Source organism: Cygnus olor, chromosome 7 (genome assembly GCF_009769625.2).
Source record: "Cygnus olor isolate bCygOlo1 chromosome 7, bCygOlo1.pri.v2, whole genome shotgun sequence".
Lineage (NCBI taxonomy): Eukaryota > Metazoa > Chordata > Aves > Anseriformes > Anatidae > Cygnus > Cygnus olor.
In genome coordinates this window covers 1,209,835-1,231,640 of record NC_049175.1, presented here as the reverse complement: position 1 = coordinate 1,231,640, position 21,806 = coordinate 1,209,835, and the positions used below count along the sequence as shown (strand labels likewise).

Genomic DNA, 21,806 nt, shown 5'->3' with positions numbered 1-21,806 from the left:
AGACTTAAATTTGACCCAAGATCCCAAACTCTCTCATTTGGTTCCCTAACAATATGTACTTATAGATGAGAGCTCCATCTCCAACACGAAAAATTATTTTGCATGGCAGCTGGTACCAACCCCTTAGATACATTCTGCTCCATTCATTTAATTTTATATTTACATTTAATTTTACATTTTGGGTTTACAGTCAGAATTGAACCCTAAGTTTTATGTTAAAGTAGGGCTATGTTTTTTTAAATTCCTACATATAATGAACAGCAATTTACCATTTTATAAAAACAAAACCTCACAACCCTTATCCTGTCAATTCTGTTACTTGAAACGTAGTTAAAATATACTGACAACCATTCTACTACTTCATGGGGAACCAACTCAAGAGCTGCCCTGGATAAAAATGGTGACTATTATAATGCATTACTGAGATGACTGCAATATGCAATTAGGATGAAGCACTATCTTCACAGACAGTGAATTTACTATTTATTTAATATTTTTAAAATGTCATGGAACACAAACTTCACAAAAAAGACACCACTGATGCACTCCAGGAAGAGACTGCATCAGAAGTAATGTTCTGCTTTTGATTATTACAGAGAAGCATTGGTCAGGAGATAACGTGAAGGAAATAACAGTCTTCAAATATGGTGATTGATTTTATAAATATACCTCGGATTTCAGCAAACTACAATGGAAGACTAGCTCTTAGTAAGATGAAGCAGGAAAATAAAAATTCCTTTGAACAATGTTTCTTGTACAATAAAAAAAAATTGATTTGTGTCAGGGAAGTGTTCTCTCCTCCCAATTACAAGATTTTATTTCTTCAAAAAAGGTGCTTTGTTTCCTGAAGTTGGCTTGTATTATTTTTTTTCTTGAAAATTGTTTTAGATATACTTAACTCAATCCACGTTTATATGATGCATAGTCCACACAAATTGTTGAAGTAAGTGTGAGACAGAAATGGAGATGATATTAAAAAAAAAAAAAGGCTAGTTACAATTGACTTTCCATGCTAAAAGACTTCCAACAAATTATTTTTGTAGTTGTTATTAAAAAATAAAATTCTTTCCAGGCTGCAATTCAAATTCAGGTAACAGCAACTTTTCAATACTTTTACAGTAAATATTCTCTTGATTTTTGCTCTGGCCACTCTAGTCCTTTACCTTTCTATGCTTTCTCAATATAGAATCATAGAATAATAGAATCATAGAATGGTTTGGGTTGGAAGGGACCTTAAACATTATCTAATTCCAACCCATACAAATCGCAGAATCAATTTTAAAAGATTTTGAGAATTGCTGGAAATTTTTCCTGTTTTTATTTATTTATTTATTTATTTTTTACTGAAAAACTAGTTGAAGATATTTAAGTTTTTCCTAACATACTTTCTCAGTAATGTGATTTTTTTTTCCCTTTACAGCACAATGGGAAAACAAGACTGTGGACACTTATCAAATTTTACACTTCTCTGTCAGGAAACTTGACGTGTGAGTTGTTGCCAAGCAAGCGAGTAATAAGAGATAAGATCATAATCATTGTGCACTTTACTGATATGCTGTAATCAAATGTGGCAGATTTAGGATGTTCAGAAGGAACCATGCTAGAATCTCTAAGCAAGCACTAATGGAAAGGTTAATACGATGGTAGTTAGCAGACACCAGCAAAAGCAGTTTGTCATTAGAGCTGAATTTAAACCAGGCACATTCAAAGTCTTTAGCTCAAGGGGGCAATAAAAATATAGAATGGGTAGGCTTCATACACGACTTCCTTTCTTTTTTATTGTCTAGCTACCAGAGGGTATCAATAATTTGTTATGCTTCATAATATATTCGGAGGCATCTGTGAAATTCATTCATTTGATAGAATAACTTGGAAGTGTATTTTTATGCTAACAATACAAATTATACAAATGAAAATTGACACTGATAAAAAGTCTGGATTTCTACAAAGCAGACGCATGAATTTAGAAAACATAAAATGAAATGGGACAGCCCACAGTTTTAATATCTAAAACATTGATGGCATTGATGTACCTGCTGGTGTATGGCTCTAAAGAGATCTAAATTGTAGAACAAAAGCTGCCAGTCTTTCTTTCTTTCTTTCTTTTTTTTTTTTGCATGCAACCATCCCCACACAAAAGTGGCATGTGCTTAAAGCGACACGGTTCGAATTGCGCGGCTTCTATTATTTATGCAAAATGGGTGTTGAGCAGTCAAACTGCTATCTATTCTTCCACACTGCAAACAAATCAATTAAGGTAGGTCTTATTCCAGTGAAAAAACATGTAAAAGGATTTATGTGTGTTCAGTTCTGCAATTTAGATTTCAGTGAGATCGCTTACTATCTGTGAAATTAGTACGACCGTTGTCACATTAATTATAGTATTTAAAACCTGCCTATTTGAATCCAGCATTAGAGACCAATAGCTGATAGCTTTGCAGATTAAGTTATCTGAATGCAGCCAATGAGAGGAACTATAAAAAGGTTTAGGCACTCGAATAAATTCCTCAAGAAGATGAAATCAAAAGCTCTGAGAATCACTGTAAAATCAACAGTGTTTACTTGAAGAAAGTAGAGGATAAGGCATTTTTCAGAGCACAGATGGAAAACACCAACTTGAATCTGTTTTGAAACAGAAATTCCACACTACCCCTTTGGAAAGAAGCTGTTTGGAGAAGCAGGGTTTACATTAATCAGTACCTAACAATTTTATATACAACCTTTCTAAAATTCATTTGCATAATGATAATCCGCATATGGCAGGGTTTAAGTTCTTTAAGCGGTGTTAGATTTCACTATTTAGTCTTGCCTCGCCACTGCCTTAGCAGTGAATCCTTATGGAGTGTAATGCAGCTAATGAGGTAGCTTTTTAACTGAACAAACTGACAGGTCCCATATCTGCAGAGGCAGCTTGAAACCGTGCCCAACCTCTCGGCTTCCCAAGAGGCTTTTCAAAATTCAATAAATAACATCTGTAGGCGATGTTGGGTGCAGACCTAGCAGAGTGCGTCATAACACTGAGCTGGCAGAACAAAGAAACCATGACGACTGCCAAGTTTCCATGGCAACCGCTGTGAGGCTTGGAGAGTATAATAGCACATCAATCATTGTCCAAAAGAACTTCATTATCAGCACGAAAAAAAACCTTTAGGATCTGTTTAGTGTGCAATTGTGGGTTAACTCACCTCAAAGCCTTGCTCTCTAGCAAAAGTGGCAGCTTCCTGCAATAATAAAAAAAGAACAGTTAATTATAAAGTGCTAGATAATGAAGAAATAACACATTTTGAAACTCATTCAGCCAGTTTTCCTTTTACACGATTATCTCAATATCCCCATATACAGTTGTTCAATTCTGATAGTTGCACCAAAAGCTTCCCCCTCCTTCCCGTGAGCCCAACAACAGCACCACGTCAACACACTTCACAAGTTCAAATAAAGAAGGTACAATATATGTTTTTTTTTTTCCAGGCGAGGAAAGTTACTGCTGGATGTAGGACTTTAAGCAGGAAATCACTATTTCATAGCCAGGCAAATATCCTTCAGACATATTTTTAATTGAAATTGCATGGTATCTCTATTTATGCACTTCATGGGATAGAGGTTTTTAAGCCATTTTTAAAAAAGCATTTGTCGTCTACTGTGCATAAAAAAAATAGGATCATGAAATGTGTTCAAACCCTTGTGGTGGAATCAGAGCAATTTAAAATACTCTGATGTCTTAATCACTGCTTTAGGCAATTTAACTATGTTCTTTTCCTCAAAGAACAGAGGAAACATCAGGGTATCAGAATGTCCTCATTTCTTATTTATATTAATTGGAGCAATTAAAATCTCTTTTGAAATAAAAGCAAGCAGACAGAAGACAACAGCAATGTTTTTCCCTTTTTCACTTTCTACCTCAGCATTGCAAATACTGTAGACAACGCTCAGAGTCTTCACATTTTAACTTGCAATCCTCCAGATAATCTTCGCCAAGTGATATTAATAGACGGATAAGGCTCAAGTCTGAATAACGAGTCGATCCAACTAAACAAAAATAACTACTGTACCACGTCATTTAAGGCCAGTGTCCCTATGACAGCTTTAATACTGCAGAAAATACATACTCGTGGACCTATATGATCTGCCAATTTGGGGGCAATCTAAGAATTTGAAGTGGGTACAATTGATTATAACAACAGTAAGTTGAGGTTAATAAAATGTGATCAGCTGAAAAGCACAACTCCTCAGGCTGCTTCACTGCAGGAACATAAGGCTGACCGGGTTAGCCTTAGCTGATGTTGACAGAAAAACTGAATCATGGTCCTGACAATTGGGTGCGGGCAAGGTTAGCCACTTTGACAATTTACTTACAATTGAATTCCTTCTTGTACATCACACAGTCAATGACATTTGCTAGCCTGGCTGTCAAGACGGAGTGTAGGGTTCAAAGATATCATGCAGTGTTTTCCTAAACCAGCATGTGATTAACAAAGCCTATGCTCATATGAAAAAAAGGAGCCTGCAAACTTCCACTATAAAGTGATGCACATACAATGAACTGCAACACAATCAAGAAAGCCTCAAATGGGACTGGGATGCAGGAAAAAAAGCAAAACAAAAATAAGAGAAATAAGGGAGCGCTAAGGGGGGCAGAGAATAGGAAAATAAACTAAAAATTATGTGCTGCAGCCAGATTACTTCTTTAACCTCAGGTTTTTGGTCATGCGAGTGAAATCGGAAGTTGCACTGATTGGTCCTTAGGGGATTTCTTTAATGCCCCAAGGCAGCAGGACATTAACATCTGTGTTAAACTATTGTTTGGCCAGGAAACTGGACACCAGTACATTCTTACATCTGTGAAATAAAAAACTATTCCAGTTAAGTAGTATTTCCTTATGTGGGAGACTTTGAGAGAATTCATCTTAATTTTCTGTACTGGGGCACCCATGCATAGCACATGTGGTTTGAAAGACCTGGCCCTTCCACAGAAAAGTTAAACGATTGCACATTTGCTAAAAAGTATCTTATCTTTGGATTTTCCTGCTAGAGCTCCATCTTTTAGCCTGGTCTGCTGCCCAGCTCCATGAATAATAGCGGCTAGCATACAATCATAGATTTTCCTGCAGTTGACCTCTAATCTAAGGGTGTCTGAATGTGTCACAGAACACCAGCAATCTTAATTTCCTTCTCTCCTATCAACCAAACCTCACGAACAGCTTCTTTCAATAAGGACTGAGCCTACAGCTCTCCGAGAATCAGCATCTCCCCAAATGACACCCCTTCCAGAATTAAGACCCTTCCAGCAAAATGGAGAGAAAAGCTCACAACACAGCTTTGGAGACGACAGTTTGGTGTTTGCAAAATGGTGAGAAATGTTCAGCAGGCCCTGAATGCTGGGGCCAGTTCAAAGTAAATTAACCAGATAAAAGCAATGAAAAGCTTTTAGTATCTATTCACAATAACAGTGAGAACAGGAAACAAGCAGACCCCATCTGTGCAGCCCTAGGGCACCTCATACTGAGCTCCACGTATCTAATAAAGTAGTCAGGTTAAAATCGAAGTGGCGGTAACATGTGGAGACTGCTGGGGTTACAGGGGCCAGCCAGGGCGTTCCCTAATGCAGGTGATAATCAGTATGATAATCACTATATTTACAGGCTTTCCATTTTATATCTGACATTGGAAATCACGAAGAAGGAGGGATTAAGGAAATAAACAACCTACACAGAAGCTTTACCGCTCCCTGGAGAATGCAGCATTTTCATTCATGCATGACATGCGACAACAGCAAAGCAACACAGCGACAGAACAGAATTTTCTTAGGAGGCTTCATTTCACATTGGGAGTTCTTTCAGTTTTTATAAACTTTATACATTATTCAGTCATTATTCCAACTCAGCATTTTTAGAGCTATTTTCCAATACTGTCTGCATCACATCTCAGTTCATAACACCCTCTCCCCCACCTTTCTACTTGTTTATACTAAATATATTTAAAACACTCACACTCCTTTTTTATACAGTCTTTTTACTAACCACAAGAGCACATTTATTGCCATACCACCTAAAGTAGAAATGGGATTTGTTAGCAGTTATGAAACGTTATTTGGCTCATGCAGGTTGGGAAAACAAAACAAAACAAAAAAAAAAAACCAAAACACACACACCGAAAACATACAGCTACGCTGAAGCAAACAGCATACAGTGTTCCTTAATGGGAGCAACACAGTGTCACCAAATGTAACACACCCCCTCCCTTTGCACAATAGTGAGCAGTTTGCACAGGAAAGCGAGATAAATCAGACATAACAATAAAAAAGACAACTTCCGTTAGTACTAGTCTTGTTGTTACATTTGAACTCTCCTGACAGCTGAAAACTATTCCCATTCTTGCATGTATTTTATTGCTGCTGGAGTCCCAACATTTAGGAAATGGAGCTGTCTATAATCTACAGCATGGCCAATTGTAACGGGGCTTGTTAAAATTCAGAGCGCTTTAATCATCAGCAAGACAAACTCTTTGTTTATAAGTAAACCAAAACATACCCTCTGAACACAAAAGTCATTAGCATCTGCACTCCTATGAGTATTTGTTAACACCCTGTGTTAGAAACATTTTATGATTATATAGTTAAGATGGCTCAACTTCAATAATCATACGGTCGGTTTGCTGTATCACACAGAAGGCACGCTACATATTAAATATTCTCAGCACATCCACATTTTTTTGTTGGTACCAATGTTTTATGATAATTTGATCAAATTATAGCCAAAATGGTAACAACATGCATGTTGGGTTAAATTTAATTCATGTAGGCCAAAATAAAACTCATGCAGTCGCACTGAACAGCATTTAAAACCATGTATTGCTGAAATTAGCTGACAAAGACTGTTCAAAACCATCACCAATAGTATTATCTACAATATGCATTTTAACCTTTACACAGAGAAAAGGAGCACTGTAAACTAAATTTGCATTTCATTGCTGAAATCAACATTATCTCATAAAGAAATGATAAAACAGCAGGGCAGCAATGATACCCTTGCACACTGAATGCATTCCCGTAATTACACGAGAATGCAAATGCAGGAGACACTGATGCTAATCCCACCCCCATCCTTCTTGGTAGAGACAGCATCTCAGAGAATAACCTACACCTCACACACGTTACAGTGCTGTCCTGTGCAGCTCCCTCACATTCTCTTTAATTTCTCTTGACCACTACCCCTGAAAAGAGGAAAGAAAATAAAATGAAAAAAAGCAAGCGGGGAGTGGGGAATTACTGGCAGGTTTTGAGGGAGCTCCTACTGCAGCAACTGTAAACTTCCTGACTGACCCAAAGTAAACTCAAAAAACAAGCTCTGCTCACATTTTCAGGAATATCATCCCCTTCCTCTGCACAACAAGTCTGTGACTTAGTGGATTCACCCCGTCCCACGAATCAACATAATCTTAAACCTCCACACAATCATACAACATGCATAACCGCAGAGGCAGATCCTTGCACTAAATCAGAGGCATCAAGATTTAAAAATAAGAAAAAAAAAAAAAAAAGAAAACTTCAGTGGATTTGCTCAATAAAAACCATCAAATGACTATTAGGACCATTCAATGGGTGTTTGCATTTGGTGGAACGACTCCTGCTTGTAATGACTCCTACAGGTGTCAGCCATGTTTTATTATAACTTGAATAGTATCTCTACCACTACACCTTACAAGACACTTTTTACTGCTGAAATCTCCTAAAATTCTATTTTAAACATTTTTTTTTCCTTCAGCTTCAGGGTATTGTATGACTCTCTTCCGAGAAGTATCAATTGTTAGTTTTCTTCCATTTCTATTGCTTCCTTGAACATATTACAGGCTACGTGCATTTTGCTCAAATAATGCCCTTTTTCTTCAGTATAATCATTTAGTGCTATCAATCCCACTGATGAGTTCATCTCTAATCCTGGTATAACTTTGTGTTCCTTACATTCTCTCTTGCTTTTCCACAGCTTGCCTTGTTTGCTGCAACAAAGTGTTGCACAAATCTTATCTAACATTAAAACCCTGTTATCTAAACAAAATGCTTAACAAAAAAGTAAAATAAGCAAGAAGACTTCAATAAAATAAGGGAAGACTGATGCAGGTGATGTTTCTGATATATACAACCTCATTCTGTAAAAGATTGACTCAAATAACAGAGACAAGCACTAAGAACTTGTATTTCTGAAATAGGTGTTTTGATTCACGATTTCCTAATGGAAAGCAAAGCTTTCTAAAATACTAATAAGTAAAAACAAAAGAAAACAAAACATTCCTGTATTAGTTGCCTCATCATACTACAGACACAAAAGTCTTCTGTTTCATTATAATAGAACTACAAACACATGTACTTCTACTTCAGCTTTCCTTAGGTGGGCACTTTTGTCCTTCCTACTTCCCTGTCTACTGTCATCTTTACTCTGTCATCTCTGTCTCTAAAAAAGAACTTATAAAATTTTCTGCTTTCAGAGCTGTACCCTTTGTTTTACATAGTCCATAGGTACTGAGAACCTCTGATTTCAGCAGTATGTTATGCCCAGTAATTCTGAATACAGGCCCTTAAAAGACATCTTCTTTTGGTAAAAGCTCCCTCTTTTTTGTCAGAGGATAAGTCATTCATCAGCCATACAGTTGTAAAGAATACTACCATCAAGATCACTATGAGCCTCTGCTTTTGGTATTTCTTTCATAAAACACTCATCGCAATGCAGGAGCTAAACTAGTTTTTAAGGATGGGGAAGAGTGAGCTGTGCCATGCCACATTTTCCACCCCTCCAGCTCCAGGCCAGTTTACATGACCCTAGAAATGGCATCTGTCTTAAGGCACAGATGGGACAACAGATTTTTGGTTGCTGCCTTTGGATTATAACAAAGATGTCATACATTCACCCCCTAGCTTTACGGCACCACTCTCCTGTGCACGCTACACAAAGCCAAACTTAGTTACACTTCATTTTATTGCCCATCCTATTTTAAAGTGAGAAAATATTAGATATATATATATATACATAGACATAGACATAACAGATCCATGGTTCTTAACATGCAAAAACAGCATGCAAAAACCATTCATAAACAGCATGCAAAAACCATGATTGCTTTCATGGTAAGCAAACAGAGGTGATGTCAATGATGTGGTAATGATAAGCTTGATGTACCTAAGGAATCAGAGGTAAGTACTGTTGAAGACTACCTGATGATCAATTGAAAACATGACTTCAACAAATGGCCACTACCATTCTCCTATTTGAAAATTAATGGATAGAAAATCTATAGGATGTAGTTCTAGCTGGATCTCTAACCTTTAGTGCCAATGGCACATTTACTGTGGTTAGTGATAAGATGTAGACATTCCTCTTCAATTCAGCGCTAAATAGCTATCGATTGTTACCCCAAACACCGTAGGTTGTCCTATCCAGCCTTGTGTGTCACTGTAGTCTGATTTAGACAGGCATAACTTTAAGGTCAACTGTTACTACACTTCACTGTGCAAAAGCAGTACAAGCTTGTATGCCTTTATTAAAAAATAGCCATTTACAAAGGCATTCGGGGCTCAGGAGGTGAATGTAGTTTTATCCTTCTCCCTGCCCCCCAACAGAGACAGTTGCTTTAATATGGGTCATATAAGAGATTAAGAGAGAAACAGAAATCTTACGAACCACCCAGCATATTTTCTGAAACAAACACATATCTGCTGAAATTTTGTTACAGCTGATAAAGTTTGAGCTGTACTTGAGGATGTGTTACAGGGATACAATGCGCTTCAGTATTATTTTCCTTTGACAAGCACAGAAAACTAATCCTTGATTTGGTCAGTGGTGTACACCTATTCACATTTCAGAGAAGATCAATAAAAGCCGGTCACAGAATGGACAGACCCCGCAGACAGCTTGGGAACCAACACTGAGAATCAGCAGTATCTGAGCAAGTATCTCCCCCTCACTGGCTATTACTGAAGAAAGCACAGCTGGTATCAATTGGATGGGCAGATTATCACAAAGGAACACCAAGGTGTTTTTTTCTTCCCCTCTTTGCTTTTCCTATGAGTAGTCCCAGACCTGAAAATTGCTTTTGTTCATAAAGGATAACAAGAGTTCCTATCATATCCTAAAATATTTTGTTCAGTTTGCTCCAGTAGTACGAAAGATACTGGTAAATATATTTACAACACCTTCACCCAGTAGGTGAAAATGTAAATAACAATATCAAAGTGAATATTCAGAACAAGTAGAAATAACATATGGGATTAGAGTTGTAATGTTCAGAGGGGGTTCTGGCATTCTACCAGAGGGTTTTGTCTGAAAAAGCCTACCGTGTAAAGAATGAAGAAAAATGTATTTCCTGTCCTGCTCGGGTTCATGCTGGAGCATCTATATTACGTACAATTTGTTAATATTCAGTTATTTATTCTGCTACTTAGGTTATTACCAGAACTATAGCTCCTGCTAGAATCTTCTATGGAAAAAATCGCCCTGAGTCAGAGTGTAATGCCATTACAAGGTCTGCCATAGCTGCATCAGTGATATGCCTCTGAGCCATTTTGAAATTTTATGATGGATAAAAAGCTATTACTTATATCTCTGCTACACATCCTTACCTAAAGAACTGAACTAGCTATGACTCTGTACTTATCTCTCTCCTCACAGATTATAAGCATCAAATTAGTGAACTATACTTCCTTACAACATCTCTTTATACAAATGTGTCTATTTTTATCTTAAAAATAGATGCATCATGATCAGAAAACTGGGAGAAGAAAAGACTCCTTTAATCATCACTGAATCAAGAGAACATAAAAATGAACACAAACATTAAAATTAATTTAATAGCTAGAGGATAAGAGTTTTATACACATATAAAAATAAAAGATGTATGGGGTCTTTTGAAGCCTTTAATACTGCACATTGTAAGCTCTTAGTACTAACCTTCTGGCTGAAGGATGACAAACAGAAATAAAAGATTGCATCATTTCCAACAAGGCCTCCTATGATTGCAACCACTCAGACTAGCCTGAAATCACTGACAAGATATTCTCATCTAGCAATTTCAGATGAAGAGAATAATCAGATACTGTGCTGAAAGTGCTGGGATACAGCAGGACTTGTCTCTATTCCAGCTAGAAGGTTAACACATTTTTAGCAGTAGAACTGAGTTGTTCTATACACTTTGTTTTGCATGATGTCAGGCACAGCCATTTAAAATTATAACTAAGGATATGGCATTGGGAATCCTATAAAGAGCAATCATCACATAAGTCTCTTCACGTGCTAGGCTTGCACTGCTTGTTAACCTTACCAAGAAAACAAAATTGCTCACTGCAACCTCCAGCAATAACACTAACTTTTCAACTGATACTAATATTATGCATTTTAACCTTCCAATTAAGTTTGAATCCAGTTGTCTTGAAATTTCTTATTAGAGTTTGTTGTGTTATTTCATGCTAATTTGATGATGCATTTATCTGTGTTAAAGATACAGACATTCAAGTTTTCTCTTGTATTTCCAGTTTTAGCTACTGCAGTTACTTCATGGAAGGAAAAGCCTTTTCTCAGTCTGTACTAGTGGCTCTCTCACAACACCTTCATTGTACAGAACAGCAAAATTTCAATCTCACTGTAGTTAGGTGACTGTGGTCCTGACTGAAGAACATGCTCTAATTCCAGATGTGCATGAGGCACTTATAGGCATCTTGGACAGGTTGCTAATTTCTTGCAGCAATTTTTTAAAATCTGTAAAAGTTATCATTAGAATTTCCCTGCTTCTGACTTAAAATTGTGAGAATGAGTGTCCTTTTGGTATGTTTGCTCCATTTCTAAAAGAAGCCAACCTGAACCTGAAATGGGCTCAGACAGAGCAGAGAATGGAAGAAAGAATAAATAAGGCAAGTAGAGGGATCACAAATTCCACCACGTTTTAAAGAGTTAATACAGAATCACAGAATCATGGAAGGGGCCTCGGAAGCTCATCTAGTCCAACCCTCTCCTCACGCAAGGTCAGCTAGAGCAGGTTGGCCAGGACTGTTGGGTTTTGAATATCTCTGAGCACGCAGACTCCACAGGCTCTCTGAGAAACCTGTTCTGGCACATGACCACCCTCACAGTACAAGTTTTTTATTACGCTTAAGTGGAATTTCCTCTCTTTCAATTTGTGCCCTCCACCTCTTATTCTGTCACTGGGCACCACTGTGAAGAGCCTGGCTCCATCTCCGTTACCGCCTCTCTTTAGGTATTTATATGTGTTGACAAGATCCCTTTGAGCCTCCCTTTCTTGAGGCTCTCATCTTCTTCTCACCCAGTTGGTCTCCAGCCTGTCCATTTGTTGAACTTCATGAGATTGCTGTCAGACTATTTCTCCAGTCCACCAAAATTTGGCATCAAAACTTGACATATTTTGCTTTAAAATAGTAGCTACTGACTCCAAGCACAGGATGAAATCCATGCTGGGGCAGGCAGACAGGTAAAGATTTTGTCAAAGACTTTACTGATATATGAAGGAAAGTCACGTGATTGTTAGGGTAGAAAAGACACAACTAGAGATACCGAGCAACTATCATCACACAGCAAGGAAGGATAGTCAGAAACTAAAAATGAACCAGAACAAGTTGCTCCAACAAATAAGTAGCATCTCTCAGAGACTATGAAAAACTCTCAAACCAGCAGCTGTTGGCCAAAGGGCTACTGGAATCAACACAGCAAACCAAAATCAAAGAAAACGTGGAAGTTCATTTATGTTTTGACCACTGAACTTCACCTAAATATTTATTTCATGTGGGTTATAAATTTGGCTTGATTTGGGCAGCAGACATTCAAATGATCTATAAGCAGTTTCTTCATGCACTCAAATCACTCTTATTTAATTATAATTGCTTTCTCTTTTAAAAATTAGCTTATGCATAAAGATCACAACTATCACACTGGTTGCTTTCAAAGATGAAAGTGAAACTTTTTCAAGTAGGGCTCAACATTCCTCTGACAGAAAGCATCTACATCAGTTGTATGTGCTAAAGGATCATAAAAATGCATCATAGTTTTCAAATAATGTTTTTAAAAAAATATACATACAACTAACTTACTATCTTTGATTCTACCATTGCATGTTCTCTGTATACTCCAAGACTCAAAGAAGATTTTATGATCCTCCGCTATACTTCAGAACAGTTACCATTTTAACCTCTACTTCTGTATCTTGAAAATACTACTTTTATTTTAGGATTTGTCTAACAACTATTTTTTAGTTCCTGAAATAACAGATTGACATTTTATTTTAACATAGTCATATATTTACTTAATATAAGTTGGCATACTGCAAATGAACCTGAAATTTACCTAAAATTGCACCAGATATATTTCTTATTTTATTATGTGATATATGTAAGACTGCAAATTATTCTGAAGCTGAAATTAGTAGCGGTAGTAATAGTATTAGTAGTAATTCAGTTTTGGACAAGTTATTTTTAGCTATGTACTTGCTCAAGCCCTTCACTACAGATTTCTCACACCTCCTGAGTGCTTAGAAGTGTAAATAATCTTTTTTCTTCCCTCTGCCTGTAGCACTGTATTTGTATTTAAATATAACAGAAGCTATTGCAAACTATTTAGCTTGCCTCACCCTTTCCAACACAAGAGACTTGTGGAATTTCTTCCACGATGCTGCATCTCTCCCATTGTATACAAAATTTGAAGAGAGCTCTAGGGTCATAGTAGAACCGCTCTTTTGTAAAGACTGCATTCTGATTTAGACTCTTGAAAATTTATTACTTTCTCTTATATGAGTAATAAATAATTTCCTAAATATCAGGCAACAAATGACTGGGAATATTCTAAAACAATAGTGATGTGCTTTCAGAGCAAAAGTAGTTGCATTAACAGCACACCATACGCTGCACTGGAAGCTTTTTAAGAGACAGCTATTCAGGGACTGAGAAATGAAGAAAAAATAGGCTAGAACCTCTGAAAAGTGGCACAGATTTGTAGAATCTCCTTAGTTTGAGGTTTGTTTTTCCTCAAAGAGCTCGGAGAAATGTAGTGCTCATATATTATGGTAAGACAGAATTGTTATAAACAACAAGCTAGAACTTACTCAGCGCTAGCAGACATGTACTTATCTTCCTAATTCCTTGTCTCTTGTTAGATTTTTGTATCACCCTCTCCTCTTTCAGTCAAGTTAACCAACTCTCTCTAAATTATGTTTCAAAAAATCACATGCGCTCTAAAGGCATTTTGATCTTAGGTGTAGACCATGAAAACAAACAGTTTATTTGGAGTCTGGCTAGCTCACATGGTGAACAGTGAACAGTTTGCAGAGGATACTGTGCTAAAAGTGTCACTTTTAAAAAATAATATTGAAGCAGTTCTTTACAAACATGGCACTTGTCCAAAGCACATATGGAACATTAAATACAGCCATAAAATTTTATGCACCAGATTTGACCAAGGTCTTGAGCTCTAATTTATATTTTCTCCATTTTGCTGGAAGACTAGCTGCATTTGATAAAGCTACTTCATAAGGACTCTGTTCTCCTAACATTTACACATCACACATCTGGACTTGGAAAGGGAGTTTGAGTAAAAGAGCCAACTAATGCAGATCTTGTTTACATTATGTGCAATTACTCTGGTGTCATGAATCTCCCTGGGATTTCAGAATGTGCTGAAGACACCCCAAGAATATGTACTTCAAATAAGAATGCAAAAGCCTGGGTGTTTCTACCCCTATCAATGAGCTCCATACACATGATCACATAAGAAAATCAATGGTATTTGTATTTTCTAATAATGTTCCATTTCATTTTTATTAATTATTTGCATGTAATTATAGCTGCCCTCAGTGCCTGAAGATCTCTGTTTGGATTGTTTTTCTCTCACAACTCACTCACTGCAGCCAAGGGAACTAAGTGATGGCAGTTGCAACACTCAATTCAGTTACATAAACACATCTTCCTTGCCAGATTCCCCTGCGGTGTTCCTGTTTCATGAAATAAGTCTCTAGCATTTTGTAATGTACTGTACCAGAAAGTTTCTTTTCATGTGACAAAAAATTAGGTCCTCTGCTCCTGGCAGCGGAGAAGCATGGGTGTGAACATGTCCCTGGAATCCACCCCAGACCATGTGGCTGCACCAGCAAGAGGACAGAGAAGAAACACAATACTCAAGTAGCTGCAGAACAAGAATTGGTTGTCAGACTTCAGGAGGAGAAAGACAGCCTCCATCCAGAAGATGAGCCAGGTTTATTCCTAAGTCTGTTGAAGTGACAACACATGTGAGTGCACATTTTACCTGTGACACATACAACAGGCATGTTCTTTCCTATTGAGTGTATTTGCCAATAAAGATTAAAAATAAAATAAAAATCTGGCCAGCTTATTCCTACAGGTATAAACAGAGTTCTAAGTTTTAACATCATATCTGGAACAAACACTCCTGGCTATGAAAGCACGTGGTGAAAGTGTAGAGACAGATGGAGTGACCAACCTAATCAATCACACAGATGATCAGTGGCACAGGGGGCCTTATGGACAAAGTTTTCTCCCATATCTGCTCAGCACCATGAAGCTAGGTGGTCATACTCTGTTGATTTGCTTGAATGAAGATTAATTTTACATTTTCATTCTCACACAGGTTGTTCTCCATGTGTTGATACATTTGTTCAGTAATTCATGTACCCTGTTCCTCTTAAGTTAAATACATTTTCAAAGTAAGTCAAACGGGCAAAAAACTCCTGTCCCACCACAAGACTGTCCATAAATGCACGTAATGCAAATCCGAGTTAAAGCTTTTCTGCTTAAGAATAATGTGCTATTTCAGTTCAGGTTAATTTTCCTGTGTAGTCAAGTCCATGTTAAAGGCGAATGACTGAAATGGGGGATTAAGCTTAAATTCCTGCGAACAGATTGCTTTTCTTCAAATACCCACAATTGCTACATGCATTCAGGTTATCTTGCACTGTCTACACATTAGAAAACACAACTCAGCTATAGGAAAGGAGAAGTCTAGATCTGTGGTAAAAGAGCTTTCACCTGCCACTGCCCCAGTGGAAAATGCTCATTTGGGAAATTTGGGTACTTGGCTTCTTTCCTATTCTATTGGTGTTAGCGCGCTGTACTCCAAGATATACAAGATCACTATCTAAACTCTTCACAATTTTGCCATTAAATAAACGAGATCACTTCTAAAGTAGAGCAAGAAGCAGGGAAACAAACAAACAAAAAAAAAAAACCACACAACTTTTTGTGATGCTGTATTAAGTAGCATTAAATAGCCAAAAGGTGGCTTTGTTTATGAATTCAAACTTAAAATGAGAGAAAAATATCACATATTATTTTCCTGGAATACTGAAAGTAGGTACCAACTTTCCACAGAAGACTAAAGATTCATTATATACTAGTGGAATCTCTGCTGATAGGAGTCAGTGAAGCTTTTCTTTCAGTTGGTGGCAAAGGATTTACAATACTAGGGATGCTAGCAACCAAAGATCCACTTGCACCAATTACTTTTCACCATAAAATGTTCTGTAAATCAATATGTTACTGTTAGTTTAGAGAAACGTGTGACACTCTCAACTTCTACTTTTAGTACTTGTGCAGGAAATAATCACAGTTCAGGTGGCATACGAGTATTCTGTATTCCAGAACTAGCAAAGAAATCTGGTGACTTGGTCATTGCTACGGTAACTATATTTCTGTAGTGAACATTGAAGTAAATAGGTACATAAAACATGTATACGTTGTCACTATGTAAGTTACTGCTGCCCTGGAGCTGCAATAATTTGCTTCCTTTAAAGTACTTAAATCCGGCCATAAATACTTGGTATCTCACAATGTCCTATTATTTCAGGAAGATGACAAGGCTCTTCTTACATAATATAGTGCAAACACACAAGCAGATTGATTTATCAAGAAAGGAACTTTTAGGAGAAGTAATTCATTGGCCAAGTATGAACGAGCTTCTAGCTTGATGAAGGAAACTACACCCAGGCTCTTATGTACCAAGGCAAGGTTGATCCATTGCGCAAAGTTTGAAAGGGTAAGCTTATTTCTCCACCTCTGACAAATACAGAGCCATTTTTGTGTAGAAAGCTCCATCTTTTTCTCTCAAGTCTTTCCCTTACTCTTTTGTTTCCTCTTCTCCTCACATAATCCACCAATGGCAGAGATGTGGAATTAAGAAAAGTCCAGTCTGCATACTGTCCTCCTTTAGCAGATAGAAGGGTTTTGCTCTCCTTTCATGCTCTTCACCACATAAAATCTTTGGCATAGGGAGGTCCTCCTTTTGTCTCTAGCCGAGCAAACAGTACAATTTTTATTTTTTTTCATACACAGGCTAATTTTGGAACAGTTAAGTGCAAGCTGCCACATAGTGATGATGAACTGATACTCAGAGAAGGAAATGAACAGATGTCTTCCAATTTAGACCAGGACTGCAATGCTGCTGACCATATAACCCAGTCTACACATGTTACAAAGTGAAGACAGGCACTAATGAGGCCCTGTGGATCCCTTGGGATCATTTCCTTGGGTTAGATTACTTGCATGGCTTGAAAGACTCATATGAAAGAGGTCTTCCCTGAAAGAAAGGGGATAGTGTTTTGTGACTGCTGAATTATATAATATAAAATAGATTAAGATGGTCATAGAAACTGGAAGGCCTACACAGTCACCACAGATAAGTCATCAAACATATATCAATGCATGTCCTGTGACTGGACAAGTATCTCAGAATAAGGCTGCTGCAAAGGAAAAAAATGGTGATAATTGTATTTTATGTATGAGGAGAAAACATCCACCTTAATATATCACTGATGTTCTGGTCATGTTTCTATAGCCAATACTAAGTTGTAGTTTTCACTTAAAGCAGAGATTTGACCTATGTTTACTGTGAGAAATACTGTATGAAGAGCTAAAACGCTTTGAACCTACTTTCTGAGTTTACAGGTACTTAATTTATAAGTCCACTGGCAACTGGGTCCTTTACCACAGATGTCAGCATAAGCTGTATCCCAAATGATTTAATAAACATGACATAAGCAATTTTTTTTGAAATTTGACATTTGGGCTATATTTAAAGATGGAAATTTGAGCAAATTATTGATGATTTATCTAATTAAATCTAGCAGGACTACAGCAGGGCAGGTAACTCTAATAAGAGATTACTAAAACATTAGAGGTAATACCTACCTGCCAGTCTTTGCCTAATGGTTTTATAGATTACAAAAAAATATCAGTGGGAAAGAAGCTCAAGCATTGTGTTTTGTTTTGTTTTTACTTTGAGATTAACTCTCTCAAACAAAATCCCTCTTTAAAGACCATGTGGCCACACCTTCTTGGGCCTGTTCTTTAAAATACGCCCCATATCTCTGCTGCCTTTGCTCTGCTGTGCAGAGGGAACCTGACACAGAAGTTATAAGTCTGAAAAGGGGAGACCAGGGAGTAATGACTCCCTTTCCCTGTGGTAGTAAATTCCTAGATCAACTCAGTCTGTGATGTGCAACTTTACATGAATATAACTCTGAAAATCAACACCTTAAGAGCCTGATTCATCATTAATACTCTCATTTCATTATGTTGCTCTGCTGACAGGAAAGGTACACAAGCATGGGTTAACAGGTTGGTGTACTGTGGCTTTTTTTTTATCCTCTGTTCCCTGGGAGCGGGTTCCAGTGCCCGACAACCCTCTCAGTGGCTCAGTTTATATTTATAAATCTGTTCTTAGTAGTAAACATCAATACAAAATGATTCAAGGTTGATACTACTTGAAAGACAATTTTTGCATGGCTGCTCCTTGGGTTTCTTGTTTGGAGTCCACATACAAACATACAAACAAAACAAAAAAACACAAACCCTAGTAATAATCCAGGACTAAAACCTACACAAGTCATTGTCTCCCTATGCGCTGGTGTGGCCTTACCTTGAGTACTGTGTGTTTTGGGCGCTACAGTATGAAAAGGACATAAAACTATTAGAGAGTGTGCAAACGAATGCTATGAAGATGGGGAAGGGTCCAGAGGGCAAGACGTATGCGGAGCGGCTGAGGTCCCTTGGTTTGTTCAGCCCAGAGCAGAGCAGGCTGAGGGGAGGCCTCATGGCGGCCTGCAGCTCCCTCACGAGGGGAGCGGAGGGGCAGGTGCTGAGCTCTGCTCTCTGGGGACAGTGACAGGACCCAAGGGAATGGCATGGAGCTGTGACAGGGGAGGGTCAGGCTGGGTGTTAGGGAAAGGTTCTGCACCCAGAGGGTGGTTGGGCACCGGGACAGGCTTCCCAGGGCAGTGGTAACGGCACTGAGCCTGCCAGAGGTCAAGAAGCTTTTGGATATCGCTCTCAGATACATGGTTTAATTTTTAGGTACTCCTGTGTGGAGCCAGAGGTAGGACTCAATGATCCTTGTGGGTCCCTTCCAACTCAGAATATTCTGTGATTCTAGATATATCAGGTCAATATAGAGTTAAATTCGGGGTATGATCCAATAACTTCAGTATTAAAAACTGCAAGCATGCTATAAGAATTCTGTAATCTATAAACATGAGTATAAACTCAGGGTTAAGTTTATATTGAAAAAAATCAATCACATTAAGATAAAAAATAGATAAGCAAGTTACTCATACATTAACTCCCACCTGTAGTAATACCATGAACAAAAACATACATGAAAAACATCCCACATGTCCTGAAAGTCTAATTCTCAGCTAATCCAGTACCACAAATGTTAAAATATTTAAGTCATAACAATAGTTATTAAGTACTTTTACTACAGGGTACCCTATTATTACTATTCTTAATAGTAGGAGTGTGAAGACACCTCCCTAAGACACAGCTATTTCATGGCTCTTCTGTGCTGACAGAGGACCAAGTTAACAAAGAGCAACTTACTTCTCACAAATCTTGCAACACACTAAAGTGCTAAAGTGACAATACAGGCAAGCCAAACACCCTTTTCCATTGAAATTTTGCACAAGAATTAGGCATAACACAGTTAAAAATGAGTATGCATTCTTAGCACACAATCTTTTACTCTCTTCTACTAGAATTGAAGTTGTTTTAAAACATGCAGACTACTATTAAAAGTTGCTGGAAGTATTCATGCAGAAAGCTGAAAAGATTGACAGTGAATTTTTACTATATAGCAAAGACTAATTTGTATTTTACGCTGTTTCAGCAGTCTTTGACTGTTTTCTTCAAAATCACTGGCTCAGTGGCACCATATGGAGCATGTTGAACTTAGGATACCAAGAATGTGTCCAAGATATATCTCACTCCAGTGTGTTAAAACATTCCACCCTGCAGCTGTCATTATAGGAATATAATTCATACCCTAAAGTTTAAAGAAAAACAGTGTAACTTACTATGCTTGCAAAAATACAAGACTTTTTTTGGTTCCAAGTAACGGTCAGTAAATGGAGAACAGTTAATCTTCCATACTGCTTTCTTAAATATTCAAAATTTTGACTGATTTTATGATATTTAAGACTGAAGAGCAAAAAATAAAGATGCAAAATAATTACTGAAAAAAAAACACGTAATGTAGGATCTTGTATATTCAGACTTAGTATAATCATTGCCTTTTTCTTTTCCATTTCCAATTGCATTTCTTTTAAAAATTGATATATGAGACTATGGGGCAGAAACCTTAGCTGCTACTTTTGACAATGACACCAATCGAGTGTATCATCATTGTTATGACATTTCACCTCTCTCCAGTCCTTTCTTGTCTATTTTTTTGTCTGTTATCTCTATTTGAAATGTAAGCTTCTTTGAACAGTACATGCCTCTTACTCTGTTTTGTATAGTGTATAGTACTCCAAACACCTTTTATAAAGTTAACTGCTGTAACAGTAAGGGTAGGAGATAGGCAAGAAAAAAAAAAAAACGACATACTTTCTTAGAAAAGCTATCTTGGGATACACATATTACTCAAATGGTCAATTCACTGCCAAGTAATGCAAGTTGCCTTAGAAAAGGATCCATGTAATCATTTGACCATGTCAACTCATGATATATTCTGTATATGATGTGTTTCACAGGAAAACAGAAATATTTTAGGGAATTTAAAACAAATTATTGATACCATTTTTCATATGCCTTTGTCTGTAAAGTCAGGAAGTTGTATGAGGCTCAGAGGAAAATGTTTTAGAAAATTTTAAAGGTTATCCCATAATAGCTTCTGATAAATGGTAAACTCATACGTAAGGCTTAATATCCTGGAGGCCTTCAAGGGCAGGCAGTAAGTTCTGTGTGTCTTGCTGGCAAGCTGGGGATCTCCCCTCTCCAATATTGTCAGTCTTCCATTTACAGCCATCCAAGGACCAAAGATATTGATGTGGGCCTGAACACTGCATGCCTTATGTCCCTAGTCAGTATAATAATAGGGAGGCATTTCATATTTGCAGGGAGATTATTGTGAGCAGGAAGATGGAAAGGGTTTTCAGGAGACGGTTTATTACAGAAAGATGGCTACTTGGGGTAGTTCAGAGCATAGAAGCTGTCTGTGTTGAGAGAGAATAGTAACTATACTCAGTAGTAAGTACTACTGAAGACCTTGTTATACTTTCCACATAGCTGAGACAGGCAACATAAGATCCATGGAAGTGTTTGTAAAATGTGGAACTAAAATAGGAAAACATTGCATAGTTATACCAAATTTACATCTCAGGTTGTTGCTGGGTATGACGTGTTTGACTTCAGAAAAATGGAATGTAAGAAATAAGTAAAAGAAAAAAATATGTACTTAAGGAAATGTTATGAAAAGGTAAATATCACAGCATATTATGATCTTGATTTAAATCAGTTATACGGTTTGGGCAGGTTA

The 21,806-nt window shown here is 37.3% G+C and overlaps 1 protein-coding gene across 6 annotated transcripts in view; it reads right to left on the bottom strand.

Moving 5' to 3' along the window:
• The window catches only part of ADK (adenosine kinase), a 292,330-nt gene that overhangs the window by 47,632 nt on the left and 222,892 nt on the right, over positions 1-21,806 (bottom strand). For all 6 annotated transcript variants that reach the window (XM_040564497.1, XM_040564502.1, XM_040564500.1 and 3 more), the window contains one exon: positions 3,186-3,221. In XM_040564497.1, coding sequence (XP_040420431.1) covers positions 3,186-3,221 — 36 coding nt within the window. The remainder of the gene's footprint in view (positions 1-3,185; positions 3,222-21,806) is intronic.